This window comes from Drosophila subobscura, chromosome U, assembly GCF_008121235.1.
Source record: "Drosophila subobscura isolate 14011-0131.10 chromosome U, UCBerk_Dsub_1.0, whole genome shotgun sequence".
In the NCBI taxonomy this organism is placed as follows: Eukaryota; Metazoa; Arthropoda; class Insecta; order Diptera; family Drosophilidae; genus Drosophila; species Drosophila subobscura.
In genome coordinates, this window is record NC_048534.1 from 4,875,830 (window position 1) to 4,894,307 (window position 18,478).

At 39.7% G+C, this 18,478-nt stretch overlaps 3 protein-coding genes and 1 long non-coding RNA gene across 5 annotated transcripts; 2 read left to right on the plus strand and 2 right to left on the minus strand.

The window, feature by feature from the left end:
- Nucleotides 1-5,517: 5,517 nt before the first annotated feature.
- LOC117902031 lies at nucleotides 5,518-6,450 on the minus strand. Of its 2 annotated transcripts, none has more exons than XR_004649353.1 (3): nucleotides 6,182-6,450; nucleotides 5,969-6,102; nucleotides 5,518-5,650 (listed from the first exon to the last, which is right to left on the minus strand). It is a non-coding gene; the product is annotated as an uncharacterized LOC117902031 (long non-coding RNA). The 2 variants fall into 2 exon arrangements; XR_004649352.1 differs by having other exon boundaries at nucleotides 5,969-6,124; nucleotides 6,182-6,205.
- On the plus strand, nucleotides 5,758-10,034 carry LOC117902028 (lysosome-associated membrane glycoprotein 1). Its single transcript, XM_034813087.1, has 4 exons — nucleotides 5,758-5,925; nucleotides 8,474-8,854; nucleotides 8,912-9,133; nucleotides 9,190-10,034. The coding sequence occupies exons 1-4, from the start codon at nucleotides 5,868-5,870 to the stop codon at nucleotides 9,528-9,530; spliced, it is 1,002 nt and encodes a 333-aa protein (XP_034668978.1). The 5' UTR covers nucleotides 5,758-5,867; the 3' UTR covers nucleotides 9,531-10,034.
- A 252-nt stretch (nucleotides 10,035-10,286) lies between these two features.
- Nucleotides 10,287-13,388, minus strand: LOC117900310 (intraflagellar transport protein 88 homolog). Its single transcript, XM_034810630.1, has 8 exons — nucleotides 13,265-13,388; nucleotides 12,992-13,194; nucleotides 12,706-12,934; nucleotides 11,872-12,637; nucleotides 11,615-11,814; nucleotides 10,634-11,558; nucleotides 10,482-10,571; nucleotides 10,287-10,414 (listed from the first exon to the last, which is right to left on the minus strand). The coding sequence occupies exons 1-8, from the start codon at nucleotides 13,364-13,366 to the stop codon at nucleotides 10,287-10,289; spliced, it is 2,643 nt and encodes an 880-aa protein (XP_034666521.1). The 5' UTR covers nucleotides 13,367-13,388.
- A 226-nt stretch (nucleotides 13,389-13,614) lies between these two features.
- LOC117900740 (vicilin-like seed storage protein At2g18540) lies at nucleotides 13,615-14,593 on the plus strand. The gene has a single exon (XM_034811215.1). The coding sequence runs from the start codon at nucleotides 13,656-13,658 to the stop codon at nucleotides 14,328-14,330; it is 675 nt and encodes a 224-aa protein (XP_034667106.1). The 5' UTR covers nucleotides 13,615-13,655; the 3' UTR covers nucleotides 14,331-14,593.
- The last annotated feature ends 3,885 nt before the right edge of the window (nucleotides 14,594-18,478 follow it).

Sequence of the window (18,478 nt, forward strand, 5' to 3'; positions counted from 1 at the left end):
CCCAAGAGAAAACACAAAAAACCAAAAAGATAAAAGCAAACCTACCCAACGCTAACAAAAAGAACGCCCCCACACAGATACACCACACACAAACACACATGCGAAAACAAAAGAAAAACCCTTAATTTGTTAGGCAAATTTTTATTTAGTTAACAATTTAGGCGAAAAAAAGGAAATGCAAAGAGAAAAGCAAAAAAACAAAATAATTGGCAGGCCACATAATTTAGCGCAAAATATTCTATTATCATTAATAAATAATGACAAAAAAACTTAAATAAAGATAAACAAATTGTTGTTAACAAATTCTTCTTGGTTTTTTGGTGTTATTTTTAAACAAAAGCAAAAAACAACAAATAAACGACAAACAGCGAAACTTAAAAAAATGAAAGCAGAGCAGAAACTGTACTTAAAAGAAAACCAAAATGGAAAAACAAAAAGAAGAAACTTATTTAAACAAAAGTGCATAAAAACAATTATTTATAATAATTAAATATATATATATACACGATATATATATAAAGAAATTGTACAATTGGAAGACATATATACTTAAAGAGCAAGAAGCCCTCCCCATCCACCAACCAAATATAATTTGTTGTCACCAAACACATGAACAAATAGCAAAGGCGAACAATTGTTTAAATACGACAAATTTATAAGGCAAACCCCGAACATAAAGTGTAGATTTTTAAATAAACAAATAAAAAACAGGAGGAAAAACCCTTGAATAATAAGAGGAAAACTGCAACCCAGGCGCGGCATAGTTAATAAACAATAAACAAATTAAAGCAACCAAACGAAAAAAAATGCATAAATGAATGGCAAACCAAAAAAAGGCAAAAAACCCAAGACATATTTAAAATTAATACTCTTCACTTATTATTGAAAACAAAAGCAAAAGAATAAAGAACAAGCCCAAGATCATTAATGTGAAAATTGCATGGAAGGCAGCAGACAGCAGCATATTATTGAGGCAAACAAAAAAGCAGATAAACGAGAAATAGCTGAAAAAGTAAAGTACAGAGTAACTGGTTACAATAACAATGAAGAGCATATAAAATTAAAAATATATTATGTATACAACAACCAAAAAAAGCAAAACCGAAATCCCCGAAATAATAATAAAAACGAAACTTAATTCAAACTAAATACAAAACCAAAACCGTTTCCATCTCCACGATATATTTTACAGCTGAGGGCACAAGCATAGTAGCAGTACGATGCTAGGGGAGGCCTTTTCTTTCGGACAGTACATGAGAAATGACAGCGAAAACGCATTTGAAAACGCCACAAAAACACAAAACCAACCCACAGACTCTACTTTGATTTACAGCCGAATCGAACCGAACAGTTGACTCGAATTGAATATAAAAGAAATACCTAGTATGTGTGTAGGCCTCAACTAAACTTGCTAACCAAACGCGCTCTATTTTCCCAAATAAGTCAAAGAAAAACCATTGAAAAAAATTAACAAAAATGAAACAACAAAAAAAAACAAAACTCTTAATGGCATACCAAAAGCTTAATAAACTAACCCCCTTTTTCCATCCACTTTAACTAGTGTAATTTCTAAGCAGAAGACGAAGGGCAGGCAGACAGTCAAGAGGCAGACAGACAGTCAGGAGGCAGAAGGCAGAAGATGTCAATGCAATTTATCCGATAAAATGCTAAGCCGAATGCCGATTGTACACGATGAATTGTCGCAGAGAGAAATCAATAAATAATAGTTTAATGGGAAATGTTATACATAAATATATATTTAAAATATATGTATTATTAAAAAAAAAGGGCGGACAAGATGATGTATTAGCCCTAACTTACATGAAAGAACTTGAAATGTAAATGAAAGCGGCTTAAGAAATTGCAACAAATAAAAAAAATAAAAAAAATGATGCCTCAAAATCGAACTAGAGAGGGGCAAAACATTTCCAAAGGTTTCCAAGAATTTTCTAAACTAACTTTTAAAAACTTTCAAAGTTCCCATTTCGTTCCTCTCTGGTCCTGGTAAAGTGCATTTCATTGAAAAAACCCCCATTCATTTTAGTTGTTTAAAAGTATATATTTTTCACGAATTCTTAAAAAAAAAAACAAGATGACGACACGCAAAATTGTTTAAACATGTAACAAACCAAAAAATAAATAGTTTTCTAAAATTTTTGCTAGTGCATGTTTTCCTATGACTAAGCTAAATTAATTATGAAGAAAAAAAACGAAAAAAACTAAATGAAAATGAAGATAATTAGTTAAGTAGTCTAATCAAATGCCAGCAGCAGAGGTTGTCACTAAACACACACATACAACAGACACAGACACAACAGATGCCTGTTGGGAGATCTTTCACCAAATGATAATTCACATTCAATACCCCGGCAATTGCAGACAGAGCTTCGATTAGAGATATACGAGTATTTATATATATATGTATTCCCGATCCCCATAGCGATGCGATCCTTAGTTCTATTAGAAGAATTTCACGCACAAAATTTCGACTTTCGATTGATTTTTTCCCTCTTTGTTGTTATTTTGTTGTCCCCGGCAATGTGTGTTCCCAAAACCGCCGATAAATATTAATAGGTTATCTAGGGTAAAATAAAAGAAAATACAACTTATAAAACTATAATAATAGTAACGAATAAAACCAAAAAAGATAAGTACATGAAAAAGTTGATGATGAAAAAACTGCCAAGTAAATGTTTGACCCTCTAGCTTAATAAATTGGCTTGAAAATGTTTCGAAATGACCTTCTTCTTTTTGTTCGATCAGTTCCCGTTCAGCTGTCCTGTCCGGCAATTGCCAGGGGAAAATGATGTTTCGGATCCAAATCCAAATCCATGTTGGGGGGGAAGAAATGTGAAAACCCTTTGCAGACTTTTGCTCACATCGATAGGCGGCAACTACTAGCACACAATTTAAATGAATTATATTTAACAAGCATATATATAAACTGCCATTTTTTAAAAATAAAATATATAAAAAAATATATAAAAAACAAAAACCAAAAAAGCCAACAAAAAAACGACATTTTTTGTGTGTAAACCGACAAACTGCGATCAAAACAACACCAAAAGGCAACAACAATAAATGTTCAACATGTTTCACACAAGTTTTTAACAGATAGTTTGAATAACTTCACCCCTAAAATCATATATAGACAAATTCTTGTTCGACTTTCGCTGAAAGAAAATGACAAAAAAAAACCAAAAAGAAAGACGAAAGAAAAACCAAAAAAATCAGGCCGCAATTCAAATTCCTTCTCGACTGGACATCCCCGAGGGGGGTCGTTCAGTTAGGCGTTCCGTTCCGAGAGAGTAGCAAGATCGTAAGGTTTGCACATTTTTCGGGTCTTCAGTTCAAGGGATCTCTCACAGAATGGTGCAACACACTGCGGCGCATATAGCAAAACGAAATGTGTAGTCAAATAAATAAATATATATATATACATATATATGAAATATATAAATTGTTTACAACTAATATGTTGACTTCATTTGCATTTGCATTTGGTTTTAGCAACTACACAAAAACAAATATTATGGCAAAATTAGCAGCATTAGAAAACATGATACAACAAAAAATATAACATAAATGAAATGGAGGAGGGAATGAAGGACGGATTGCAAAATGAATACAAAATTAAAACATGGTGTATTTAAAATTAAGCTATCTAGAATCTAAGGCAAAAATATAACATAAAGATATACATATATACATATAAATATATGAGAAATGTTATATACATACATCGTAAATGAAATGAAGAAACAATGTAAAATTACATCTAAGTACGATTACAGTTTTTGATTTTTGATTACAACAAACCGAACGAACAACAACCAGAACAACCGAAATTCAAACCATAATTTGAAGAACAACCCACAAACGAAATTTGGTTAAAAAACAACAAATTAAGACATCAAATCGCGCTTTACAGCCGCTTTACAAATTTAGTTTTTAACAAATTATCTAGTGAGGAATACCCTAGTAGGAACTACGTTATTATTATTATTATTTACGAAAATCAACCGAGATACAAATACCATTTGTTTTAATTCAAGAAATGGCAAAGGAAAAATGGAAAGTCCTGCACCCGCGGAGAGGTTTAACAATAAAATAAAAACTACCTTTAGTTTACTTTTGCAATTCAACTTAATACAAAAACCAAGAAAAAACCTAACAGATTGCTTTAATTTAGGTTTAAAAAAATTAAAAAATATAAATGAACAAAAAAAAAAGGACAGACAAAACAAAACAAAAAAATCCTTCATAAAATCATAGTAAAACTAACAAAAATGTGTGTAACAAGATGATGAAAAACAAACACTGCTTTTTGTATTATTTAAGTTTAACTATAAAAGTATAAATATTAAAAAGGAAAAAACCAAAAAAAAAAAAAAAAAATAAAAAAAACATAAGCTGTAATATTAACAAGAACTTACAAGAACAAGTAAATGAACATCAACAAACAAGAAGGGAAAGAACAACAAAAAGAAAATGCTGCATAAAACATTGAAAGAATATGAATTGATGAAAAACCAAAAATGAAATGAAACGATGTCGTGTACGAGTAACGAAAAATGAGAAAAATGTTTGAAAAATTTTACTGAATTCAATAAAAATATTATGTTGATGGAATTAAGTAATTCCAAATAAACAAAAAACAAAAACCGGGTGCGTTTTTATTTAAAAAGTAAGGGTATTTGGGAGGAGGAGGATGATATTGAGGATGCTGTATGATATGAGTATGATGAATACTTTTTATGGATATTTCTACGAAATGTTTAGAATCTTCTGCAGCTTTCCATTGTTCACTGGCCGAACAAGATAATTGAGTCAGAATTTTTAAGAACGTGTATTTATATTTTTAACCAGACAAATTCAAAAACTCTGAAGCGCCACCTATTGGTAGTTACATGAACAATATCTCGACAACATCGATAGTACAGATAGATAGTAGAGGGCATGCAGCGCCACCTCGCGTGTTTCTGTGAAAGCAATTATTTACATCTACATTATTTTTGCACAGCTGGTGGGCTATCTGATTAAATAGAGGAAGACTGACAAGGCAGAAATAAGTCGTGGGAGCGTCTTATCGATATTTTTTTGAGTATGGGAGTACGAGAGACCGTCTGACAGAATTTCCCTGAGCTTTTTTTAAGGATCCAACCCTTCTCGCACCTGGTGAAAGCCCTCTAATATTTGGGATTTGCTCATTAGCTGAAAGTTCGACCACTTGCATCGGTTAATTATGGTATATTTCACCAATTATTTGGTATATTACGGTATATTTCTGAGGGTCAGAATATTTTATTGATAGAGATGCAATAAAATATTGTTAAAACACCATTTATATATTTTTGTTTGCTTTTAAACCATTTAGTGCTCACAAGGCGAAATACATATGTTCACACTCACACGAACTCTACACAATTTCTACATAATGTTTACACAGCTGTTGGCAACATCGATAGTACCTACCGATAGTAGGTTTTGCAAATTTAAATCACGTTTGACAACTTATTTTCATATATTGAACTTTGAATTTTGAGTAAAATTAGTCGTTAGGTATTTGTTTATAATTACAAGCTATCCACCGACATAGGAGTCTTTCAGTTATTCCATACTCGTGCACTGAAATTAGGGGCAGTTTCAGCTGGAAGAGGAAAAACATCGTCAAGGGAAACAGGCGATAGTATCGAGTATATGGCGGGTGTGAGCGGGACAGCAGGAGAAAATAAAGAAAAATAAGTGGACGTGAGAAGCGAACAACAACTATTATCGTGTGCCATTCGTCCGACATCCAAAAAGAAGAGCAGAGCTAAAACTTACATCTGACCATTAAACCCTACAACAGACAGACAAATTGCAATATGTTTGCCCACAAATTGGTGCTGCTAGGCACAACACTGCTTTTGCTGAGTAGCGCAGGTGAGTGCGAAAAAAAACTACTTGAACCCAACACCCCACTCACCAGAAAACTGCGTCGCACTGGAAGCCTTTGTTCAATTTGCTTATTCATCGCGAATTATTTATATTTCTTTTGGTTTGGCTGTCTCGCTTGTACGCGCACGTAACCCGCTGATGGTGTGTTGTTGTAGCTTTTATCTGTGGAATAGTTAAAAACAAACTGCGCTGGAATATAATTAGGCGCTTTACTAGGCAAAAAAAGTGTCGAACCGTGTACCGTGTGTGTGTCTGTTCAGTGTGTAATGCAAAAACAGCAAATACTAGAATTATCTATATTTATCATGCATTGCCCTTTGATCGTTGTTCTTTTGGTGGCTATTGCTCCGTCTGACCTTAGTTTGTTCTTCGGAGAACACCACAAAATGGAGGCATAGAACCGTTGCAATCGAAAGGAGAGAATGCAGTCAACAATGTCTTCACTCCCTCTCTCCATTGCCCGCTTATCCGGCTACCTGCATCTAAGGGACTGCGGGAACATGAGAAATATCATCCAGATAAAACAATTTCATTGCACCCGCTCTTGCTCTCTTCTCTATCCACTCTCTTTCGATGCAGGCATATTGAATTTCTCGTCTTATCTTGTGCTCTTTCTTCTCTCGACTCCTTCGCCTCCTCTATTGTGCACTATATAATTATATTTGATTCACAGCAACAGCAACTAAATTGTTATTTATTTGCTTAAGTTTGCTTCATTGTTCTTCCCTTATCGTCGCGACGCCCTGCTTTGCCCCGTCAAAGAGGGGGCGTTTTGCGATAGACGCAGTTACGCGTAATTCCCTTCTAGCACTAATACTAATTCGTTCCCGTCTCCGATTTCCTGCGGTTTTTGTTATTTCTCAATTCTCTGACTTTTCCATTGCTAATCTCCCATGCCTAAGTCATATATTTGCATTCTATTCAGCCGCCTTATGGGTGGCATACAGAAATCTGTTTAATAGTTTCAAATTGTCGTGGAAAAGTCGGAGTCTCCCGAGCGGCTGCTGATAAGATTTGTTCCACTATGCAGTCCCTGCTTTACTTGCATATTGTGCAAAAAGTATTCCAAAGCAAACTAGCCGGAGGCCATATGGAAGCGGTTGCGTGGATAGCCTTGAATCGATTTGTAACCGGAATAATGGTTAGGAGGTGCTAAAAAGATTCATTAAACTGATTACAGAGTGCCTTCTCACTTTTGCGGTCATTTGCCTTGCAGATTTATGGCTGAATTTTACTTTCCATGGACCTTTCCTATTTCCGACTGTATTTTCACATATCGCCAATTAGTCCACTCCACCACTTGTATTGTATGCATATTTTTCCATTTACTCTCTCCTTGCATGCCGTTGCGAAATAAATCTTATTACCACAAGCGATTTATTTTCCCATCGTATTTTCTGTACTACATGTCTGGGGCCGCGACACGCCCCATGCCAGGCTGTCTGTCTGTCCATATGTACATACGTCTGTCTGTCTTCTTTCCGTCTCCCTGTTTGCTTGCTTAACTTGCATTTAAAGGTCATCTCTCTGGACTGCATTATAGAATGGCATTGAACTAGAACAGGGCCCAAATGGGGCGACAAGACCTGTAACCGCAGAAAGGACGGGAGTGCCCACAGGGTTCAAAGCCACATACCAGAACAGAACAATAGAGAATTTGCTTTAAAATATAATGAAATAAACAGCTTTTTGTACAACAATTATTCCATTAAGACAGCGATGAATCATGCCCACCCAGTAACTACTAAAAGCTTGACTGACACTGCTTGTTTTTAAGAAAACACATGACTGATTCCAAGGGAATGATCAAAGGGCAGAGTCTCGGAGGGAATAGATAAAATTGCTGACTTGCATTCGGGAGGTTAAGTTATCTGTTGCTGCAGAAACGGAAAACATGCAAATCCACCCATTTATTTGCGATAAATTCTCTGGAATTTTGGTTCACTATGATATCATATTATCCAACAGTTTTTTACGCTCGATTCGCTGTAACTGTGTTCTCCCACATTTGCCTGTTTTCCTCTATCGGGTGGGTTACTTGCATTTTGTCCCGTTCCGCCACCCGTCCAGCAATCGTGATTCTTTCGTTATCAGTTTTGTAGCTCCAAAGCGCAAATGAATTATTCATCGAGCGGAAAGTGAGTCACCCTGGTGACAATTCAGTAAAGGCTTGGATGGGGCAAGCGAAACAAAGAAGATGCAATTCCAGCAAAAAAAAACTCATAACGAAGGCGTGTTGGGGGGTCTCTGTGGGTGCCCGGAATGAACTTAAACATGGAGAAATGGTATGCGTACTCCTAGGCACAACTAGGAACTGTAATGGTACTTCAGTTTACAGGTACAAACAGTTGAATGAACTCTAGATACCCTTTATATTACCTGAAACAAAGCAAAGACTATTGTAAGCCGGTAACTGGCTCGCCCGTCTCTTTTGTTGCTATACAAATGATAAAGAAGAGAGAACACATGCTGATAAGATAATTTCTAGACAAATATCTTTAATATCAACTGTTTATGATTATATTTCTTACAGTTCACTCGCAAAGTTCTATTAGTTTGAAGGATGCCCACTTTGAGGAGGCACCAAAAACTGTGGAAACAACATCAGAGAAACCGCTGACATCGAGCAGCAGCAGCAGCAGCACCTCCACCTCCACCTCAACAACCACCACCTCTACAGCAGCACCCACAACTTCAACGACAACCACTGTGAAGCCAAGCTCCAGCTCTACATCAACGACAACGACGACCAGCACCAGCACTGAACCACCAAAGACAACCACTACACCTGCTCCAGTGCCAACCACTACACATGCACCGCAACCATATCCTGGACCCAAGGTGGGCACATGGAATGCCAGCTGCATTCTGCTCACGATGGCCGCCCAACTGAACTTTACCTATGAGACCAAGGGTGAGGCTTTGAATCCGCCTTTTAGTTATTCCTTGCTGATTATTTCTCTTTTTTTAGATGGAAAGATGGCCCATGGCCTGTACAACATACCAGCCAATGCCAGCATTGGGGATCATGTGTGCGACAGCCAAACCATTCAAACGATCCAATTGAGCTGGGGACCCACAACCTCCGTGCAATCGATGCTGATGCAGTTTGACAATAAGAATGCAACCACTGTGCTGTCCACCATTCAAATCCATTTGTCTGTGCTCAGCGAGGACTTCCCCGATGCCAAGGGTAGGCAGTACCGAGTGTACTCCAGAGATCCTTGCTGATGCTCCTTTTTTTTGCAGAGAACCAAACTCTTCAGCTGATTCATCGTGGCAGTGATGAATTCAAGACGCCCGAGAAGATGTCATACCACTGCACACGCCCACAAATGCTTAACCTGACGGAGACCGTGGACTTGAAGCCGGAGATTGGATGGCTCAGCGTTAGCAGTGTGCAGGTGGAGGCTTTCCGTGGTGCCGATGCCAAAGGTTTCTCCGCCGTGCACGATTGTGATAGCTCGGAGACCTCGGATGTGGTGCCCATTGCCGTTGGCATTGCCCTGGCCGCCTTGATTCTGGTCGTTCTCATCTCGTATCTATGCGCACGCCGTCGCTCCACCACGCGCGGCTACGTCAGCTTCTAAGCAGGAAGGAGTAGTAATACCTCCAGCAAATAGGGCACGTTGGAATGGGATTGAAACAGAGATCGAAAGAGAGGATAGAAAAGCGTTTGGTGTGTTTGAAATCAGAGAGAAAATTAAGATTGATTTTGATAATTGGAAGCCGTCGTCGTGTGAGCAATGTGGGAGGAATGTCAAAAAGTTTCTTTGTTTCGTCAAAAGTTCAGTTTCAGTTTTTGTTTCGTTTTCGTCTAAATCCGTAGAACGCGCTCAAAAGAGAACAAGAAAGTGGTGGAAAAACGAGGGGAGAAAGTATAAAAGAATTTCAATCCGAAGAAGAAGCTCCGTGTAAATCTGTGTCTGTCCCCATGTATGATCTTCTCCGTCTGTCGATCAGCAAAACGAAAGTCCCCGTCTACTTTATAGTGTCCCCCCTGAAATTTTAAACTTACAATAGAAGCACACACCACACACACATTTTACTCAATAAATCACGTAAATTTAATTAGCGTGTGTCACACTCCGAAAGAAAAAAGGTGAAAACGAGCAAAGGGTTCTAAATGAATCGTAATTGTGGGTGTCTCTGAAGACAGTCGTCGGTCGCGAATTTTCCAACTAGAACGAACATCATTTTAAATTTTCGAACGTAATATTATCAAAACACAACCACACACACACACACACAGATTTATGTATTATTGGCCTTGAAAGCGTAAATAAAAAATAATATTTAAAACCAATGCATTTATTTGTTTGAGTAAACATTGTTTTGCTTTGTTGCTAAATGGGCAACAAGCTTTCAGCATTCATCTCCGCATCATCGTCGGAGTCGTCTCTGCTGTGCTGGCCACGATACATGCCAGTGCGTGGGCGCTCAGCGGGTGGACCCAAAGGATCAAATTGTTGCACTGCCCATACAAATATACATACGTTAAGGATAGTCTAAATAAAATATTGCTTAAATGGTTAAATTACCTGCAAAGGTGGCAGAAGTTTGTCTGTAAGCCATGGTGCCAGAGATGTCGCTATTTTCCTGCAAACGCTCCTCATTCGAGGGGCGTATAGCTGAAAAAAAGAGAAGAAATATCAGAAATAAACGTTCCCGATGCAGGATGAAAAATCTCTACTTCTCATGCGACTGCTGGTTGATGTGGCCGATGACAGGCGCTGCTGCTGATAGCGTTGCTCGTTCTGTCGCTCCTGCTGCAGCTTGTGCAGTCGAGCATAGTCCAGCGAGTAACGCTCATGGAGATCTGTGAGGCCGAGGCTCTTGGTCACCTGCATCAAGGCGCGCACACAGGTGAGGTTATCCGGAAATCGTGCATAGATCTTCTCGAACATGCCCAGATACTGCTTGGGCGGCAGATAAGAGTTGCGGAAACAGCTGGCAATGCGCAGCATGAGATTGGGGTTGTTGGGATCAGCGAGAACCGCTCGCTCGTAGTAGTACAGAGCCTTCTCCGTGGCCTGCAGCTTGATATAGTAGGAGCCAATGGAGCTGGCAATGCTGATGTCGCTCATGTTGATGCGATACGCTTCGTTGTAGTACTGATTCGCCTCCTGATGATCCTGTATCTGCTCATACATGGAGCCCACCTTCTCAAACAGCCGCGAATCAATGTCCGCAGCGGAGATGCCCAGCACCTGCAGATATGCCTGCAGTGCTCCCGGCGTTGCCGTTGGCTTGAAGCCGCTCCCCACCATCCCCGAGCCATTGCTGAGTCGACGCTCCTGCAACTTGGCCAGCTGATAGTAGACATGGCTGTGCTGCACCGAGTGTGGCACCATTAGCTGTGCCTTCAGCAGCTCAAACTGCTCCTCTGCCTGCTGATAGTCCTGCTGCGCGAGCGCCACCAAGCCAAGATTATAGTTTGCCTCAAAGCTGTTGGGCTGCAGCTGCAACGCGCGCTCCAAGCGCTGCCTGGCTGAGCTTAGATTCTGCTTCTGCATGTCCACAATGCCAGCATTGATGAGGGCCAAGGCATTGCTTTCCAGCGCTCCAATATCCTGCAGCTGGCTCAGGCAATGCGAGGCCATCTCTAGGTTGCCCAACTGTGGAGTAGAGATTATCAGGTTAATTATCAGGATAATGCACCGAGATAACTCACACTTATGTAAATAAAACTCAGATTTGTCAGCGCACTGGCTGTCATGGATCCCTCGCTCTTGCGGTCGTACATCTGCAACGTTTCGATGGCCTGATTCACATCGTTCTGTCGCAGATAGACCAAAGCTTTGTTGAGTTCTAGTTCATTGGCCAACCAGGATAGATTCGAGGTCTTGATTATCTCAATGCACCAGTTGTAGCCTGAAAAATGATTGAGTTTCAGTACATAATCTACGACTGGCTCTCCCACACACTCACCATCATTGTAGTTCTCCTCAATTATGGGTGATATTAGATCCACAATCATTGTGATGGAACGTTTTTCCGCATTCCTTTTTTGCTTGGTGTACAGCGCCAGTTCATCCGTTTTGAGGGCCTGCAGCACTGAACGATTCTTGGCCTTGGCCGAGGTATTGATGGACTCCTGCAGCTTCTCGTAGGTGCTGCCTCCTTCGGCATCGATTACAGCCACCTCGGCACCCCCACTGGCCAGCGCCTCACCATCTGCGGACTTTTGCAGCTGATCCCCAGCACCTTGACCAGCCTGTTCGGCCTGCTGTTGCAGCTTTATAATATTATTCTCGCTCTCCAGATCACTTTCGCTCTCCACGGCCTGGACATCGCACAGATTGCGAAAGGCACTCTTGATCTTCTCGACATCGCCCAGGGCATAGTAGCAGAGCAGCAGATGGATGCCATTCTTGATGTCCGCTCGCTCCGACATAATGAACTCAAAACTAGAGGCAGCGTCCGAATAGGAGCCCATTCTCACAAACAAAACGCCAATATTCTCGGTGATCTTCAGACGCAGCTGATTCAGATTCTTCGGCACCGAGTCCAATGCCATGCGATACATTTTAATGGCCTTCGGATAGATGCCCATCTTATAGTAAATGTTGCCCATGTTCAGCTTCAACTGATTGACATGGGGAAACATTTTGTTCTTCGTCATAATGCTGTACGTGTTGAGCGCCTCGATGTGCATATCATTGTGTTCGTATTGCTCGGCGAGGTTGAAGAATACCTGAAAAAGGAATGCATTTGCAGGAGTCGGCCGTCGGCAGTCGGCAGTGAAGAGTGTGCTGAACTTACCGCATAAGTCAAATCAAAGTTGTGGTACACGTTCTCGCCCTGCTGATCCCGGAAGCGATGCAGTGTCCGATCCAGGGAGAAGGCTTCCTTGGCCTTGTTCAAAGCATCCGCCAGCGCGGATTTAGTCTCCGCATTGACTTCTCCACTGGCATTGCGCAAGGTCAGGACAATAGAAGCCTCCAGTAGCTTGACAATCTTTGCCTCTAAATTTTTGTACTTAATCTGGGGACTTTTAAATTTACATTTTGTAATTATGGTGCGCAACAAAAACGAAGACTATCCCTACTTGACTTCCTTGGCCGCATCGACGGCTGCATTGGCTGAGGAGAGTGTCTGCTGCTTGGCCTTCTCCAGAAAGAACTGATCGAACCTTTGGCCAGCGGAGCCACTGCTGTTGGCCGCATAGCCCACAGCGCGTACCGCAGTGGAGGGTCGGGCTAGAGCTGTCTTGTCCCCAGCGCCTGCACGACTGCTAACCAGATTACCGCGCTATAATGCATGGAACAAAAATATATATATAATTAATGGGCATTTTTGCTTTAGGCTTACTTTTCCTTACCGAAAAGAGCTGCGAAGTGGGTGGCCGGGGTCTGCCTGCGGCTGTTGGTGGCGGCGCTGGCACTGCCTCGCTTTCCGGATTGGTTTTATCCTGTGCACTCATTTTTATTGAGAATTATGTGGCTGTTAATCAAAACTGTGAATAAAAACACAACTAGCGACTGGCCATTTGTTTGGGTCAACCGTTTCCAAGGCGATCCCAAAACCAATACGAGGTTGCCACCGTGCAGAAAGTAGCCAAAAGGGTAGCAGAAAGTCCGTTTGTTTTTAAAATAGCTGCACTATAATTATAAGACTAAAAATATATTTAAATCATTGCTCAGCAGGTTTTTCCTAACCATTCAAAAGTGCTTACAAAATATTAAACATCTCAAATCCAATGCCGCAGCATTATGAATCCCATTTGCAGGCTTGCTATTGATCAGCCCGAGTGTCAGCAATGGATGGATGAAGTGTTCAAAATATGCGGTGAGATCTTTAGCAGGGAAATGGTAGAATCCGCCTGGTGGCAGGACGAAACACCCGCCGTATACAAGGCGGACTTGCAAGACCTGACCGCCTATGATTGTCACAAGCTGAAGCGTGATCTGCCCAGAGAAGTGGCGGCCACAGAGTCCGAATCATCGCATGACGAAGCCTTTCTTTGGTGGCACAAGGTGCTGCTGGTTGTGGCCTATTTTGTGGTCTTTGGGGCGTTCATCTTGCTGTATCGATGGGTCGATGCCAAATGCAGACATGTGAAGATTGATGAGGAACCAGAAGCTATCGAACCGGAGGAGGCCCCGGAATCGGAGCCTGAGGAATCACCAAAGCAGAAGAAAAAGAAGAAGACGGTCAAGGGTTGGTTGCGTCGCCAGTGTCGCCACATGTTTGTCCACAGCGAGGCGGAGCTGCGGCGCCAGAAGGCCAAGCGGGAGAAGGAGGAGAAGGTGCACGAGGAGCACACACAGCGCAAGATCGAGAAGTGGACACATGCCCGAGAGCGGGAGGAGCAGAAAAGGCGGGACAGGGAGGAAAGAAAGAAAAGCGCCAGAGTCCTGAAGTCCTCAAGTCCTGAATCTCTTTAATCTGTGGCCCGAAATACAATCGTTTCTATTTTCCCATGGCCAGAATCTTTTTACTCGCGCTCCAGTCACACATCCTCCAGATCATCCAGCCGGCCCAGCCGCGTGCTGGTGCGCTCCTCCTCCATCCATGGCAGTATGCGCCATGTGGCGCAAGTCCGATTCGTCCGCAAAACTTTGCTGGTCATAGCCAAAGATTTGCCGAATGTGTCATCTTCCTCCTCGACAATAAAGTCCCGTTTTCCCTTCAATTTGTCCTCATCCCCGGATCAGTTTTGGCTCTCTCTAACACCCTTGGGTTCAGCCTTTTGGCCAGGACCTGACAGCAGCAGTGTGTGTGGTTAATAGATATGTAGAAAGAGAAGGGTTTATCCTTACAATAAGTAGTAAGCCCGCCTCTTGAGTTTCCTCTCCGCCTCCATTCGTAGGCGCTCCCTGCGCACGCGGGCTTGGTTCTAATCAGGCGCCTCATTGTGGTCACTCACACATCTTATGACTAAAAATAATAACAAATGAAGGGAATACTTGATCAACACATATTTACCTAAATGTCTGTGAGTGTGCACACACTGTGTCAATTACAGTGTGGCTTATTTATTTTTTCTCACTAAAAACCATTATAAAAAAGGCGCAGATCCCCCCTAGCAGATATAATTTATTAATGAATCAAATCTGCTAATTTCTTTAATCAGTTCAACTAATTAAATTTGATCGATTAACTGCCTGTCGATACCTGTCGATAACAAATGAAATTTCACGATTTACTAACCTTAAACCTCACTAACTAATTGCCATAATATTTTTGGTTCGTGCTCTAGGCTAGCGCATATCCATAAATTCTACTAGATTAATAATAATATTATGTACTATTATTATTCATATTAGAACATTCGATAAAAGGTCGATTTATGCTGTCAAATAAGCACAACTTTTCAACACTTAAACCCCTGCAGCAGGTTTTGACAGGTCCATTTCCGGCAGGTGGACTCGTTCTTTTTCCCTGGCTTTGCGTACAGTGCGGTCGCATTTTTTATTGCTCGCGAATAAGCTTAAATGCTTGCGAAATATGTTGTAAGTATAAAATTATAGACAGATATAGAAAATATTAAAATGCTAACAGGGTTGCAGAGAAAAGTTTATAGCCAAAGTAATTTTATAATTCCTTGTGCTGAGCGCTTGCGCGGCTACCCCCGTTATTTCATGCGAACGTTTTCCATGAAAACGTGTGTTTTACTTAAAAAACAAATTCGATATTTTTCAGCGAAATATTAGCAAAATACAAAAGAGGTACTCAAATTAACAATATTTTAAACAAAACAATGCACTTTACTTTGAGGATTTCTAAATACCGAGTGGATTAAACTCGGATTGTAGGTTAGAACCGTTTACCAACATGTGCGTGCCTCTCTGTCAAATTGGGTTTGGCTTGCGATCAGTAGCAAACGCATGCTAGCAGTGGTATTTCCTTCGACTTATTATGCAAATACAAGAGAGAAAATAAAAGTATCAATTATTATTTCTAAACCATCAACATTTCTATAACAATTAATAAATACAAAGTGGACTAAAAGTATAAATGGAGGTTAGAACCGTTCTGAGGTTATTTTTTAATGCAGCGCATGCCAAATTGTGTTTTAAGTCGGACCAGTGCTATTTCCTTGTGTGCCTCTGTTGACCAGGTGTTGAAATCTAGCCCATCAAATGCGCGTGGAATATGCATTTCAGTTTGTTACCAGTGTGGATGTGCAAAACGTTATATTTGAACCCGTTTGGTACATGGTACGCACACGGCAACTTTGCTCGAACATAATCTGCTAGAAAATAAAATCTGACTAAGTGCTTTTGTAATGTAAGAAAAACCTATTCGATCCAGGTTTCAAGTGGGTCACCGCAACTCGTGTGATATTTTGATCTAAAGTAAACCACCAACAAAAATTAAGATGATTTTTTATAGAAGTCCCACAAAAAATCGTTCTCAGTCGCGCTGTGAATATTTTTTGAAATCATAATATCCCCTATGGCCGCAGAGTAAGATAGATAGTGCAAGAGTGCGACACAAGGAATAATTGATTGAAAGGAAAGCCCTCCTTTTTTTCTGCCAGCTCGGGTTTGTGAAACTTTGTATTATTTTAATACGTATCATAAATTCAAACTGGCAACTTTTCTTAAATAAAACTCCAAAAACTACACTTAAAGGATATTTTCAAATTTTAATTCATTGCTTTAAGGCATCCGTTGGTGTTCGTTGGCCTTAGATCAAGATACTATCAGTTATCATCTAAACGCTGAAGAATTAGGTTAAGGACCCACACATTCACTTTGCTTAAAGATCAGGGCAGCGAGACACCTATCCAAGATAAAGAACATTAGAATAACAATTCAACAACAAATTCATATTAATGCTAATTGAGTTTTCAACAGGCTTATGTTATTTTCCAATTCATAAAACTGTTGTTAATCATACAGCAAGATATGAGCAGTCTACAAAGTTTATGAAAATAAAATAATAATAAATAATAAAAATAATTAATCATATGAATAATGTGAATAACAAAACTATGCCATTTGAGATTTCAGTTCTAGTCTTGTTTATTTTTCATTCATGATCCTAGCCACGGATGGCATGATGAGTAACTTTTGAATCAAGATGTGATTGATCGTCAAAAAGTAACCCAGTTTACAGTTTGTTGTCAGCGTGAATTATCGATTCCTTAACTTTTTCAACTCTCTTCGCCATTCTACTTCGGCAAACTTGCTAGAGTCACATAGAAAACTGAAAATAAAAGTTGACTTGAAAATTAAAAGTGATTTTGTGATGTACAAATCAGATCCCATGTTCATTGCCTTTTTTTAATACTTACATACGTGGGGTTCTTTTGGATAGCCTTGCTCGGAAAATACATCAACTAAATTATTATTTTTTAATAAAAAAAATTGTGTGAGAGAATGCGAAAATCTCATCTTATTCACTTATTCACGGTCGTGCTATGTTGATAGCAGTGGCATAATTTGATGATTTTTAGTAATTCAAAATGCTATTGTTGACTTCAAAGCAAGATATGATCCCTCCATAGAGAAATATTAACTTCATTTCTAATGCATTTTCATGACTTCTGAGAGTCAAGAGATGTATGACACATAAATATAGCCGGTACGTCCTTTGAGTGTTAAAAATCAAGATATGATTTCAAGAAGTAGACAAATTGCATGTTTGATAAAAGTGTTGGTAAAAAGTCCCCTAAACTCTTTGTTTTTTTCATATTCATAAGTCTCTTGTGAACCACACAGCAAAGATGTGATCAATCGATAAAGAAGAATGAAGTGTGCTCTAGAAATGAATAGTGGTCAAACTTTGTACACATCGCAATTGATCCGCGTTCGCTCTTAATTTGTATATCATACTCCTGACTTTTGACAGCCGAAGTATGCATGATCCGTTTATCCTCCTGCATACCCTGCCTGTATTACATCAAGCATGTGAGTAATCGACGAATTCCCAAGTGAGAAATCGAATCCTTGTGTCAAGTTTGTTACCTGGTTCGATTTGTGAAACGTTGCCATTTTTTGTAAACCCGTATCACACTTCATACTTGGAAACTTAGCTTGAAAAATATCTACATTTATAAGAGTGCAGCACACTTAAATAATATTTATAAAGGTTATTAATGCTATTTAGTAATCATTCAATTCATGTTATTTTTAAATTCATGAATTTTTCGATGACTTCACAGCAAGATGCGACAAGTACATTTATTAACGATTTGGTAACCGACTTCAAGTCGGATCGGAGTTCTGTATCGTTCAACTTTGATTGTATTGAAGGAAGTGTTCAAGAAATTAAATTAAGGCGATAAATACCATGCCATTCATTTCAAATTCATTTTCATGACCTAAGCCTCGAATATCACGTATGTGTGACTTGTGTATCCACATACAGGTCTTTCGTGGCTAAGATCAAGATGTGACTGATCATCAAAGAGTGATCATCACTGATCATCAAGTGTCCAGTTGGTTAAGATGGTGGATTTACAAAACAGTGCCCTTTTTTTTCTACGCGTATTGAAAATTCACTGTGCCAACTTAGCTGGAACGTCACCTTCGCTTGAGGCAGCTAGAACATAAATTGTGATCTAAATATCAAAAGTGATTTT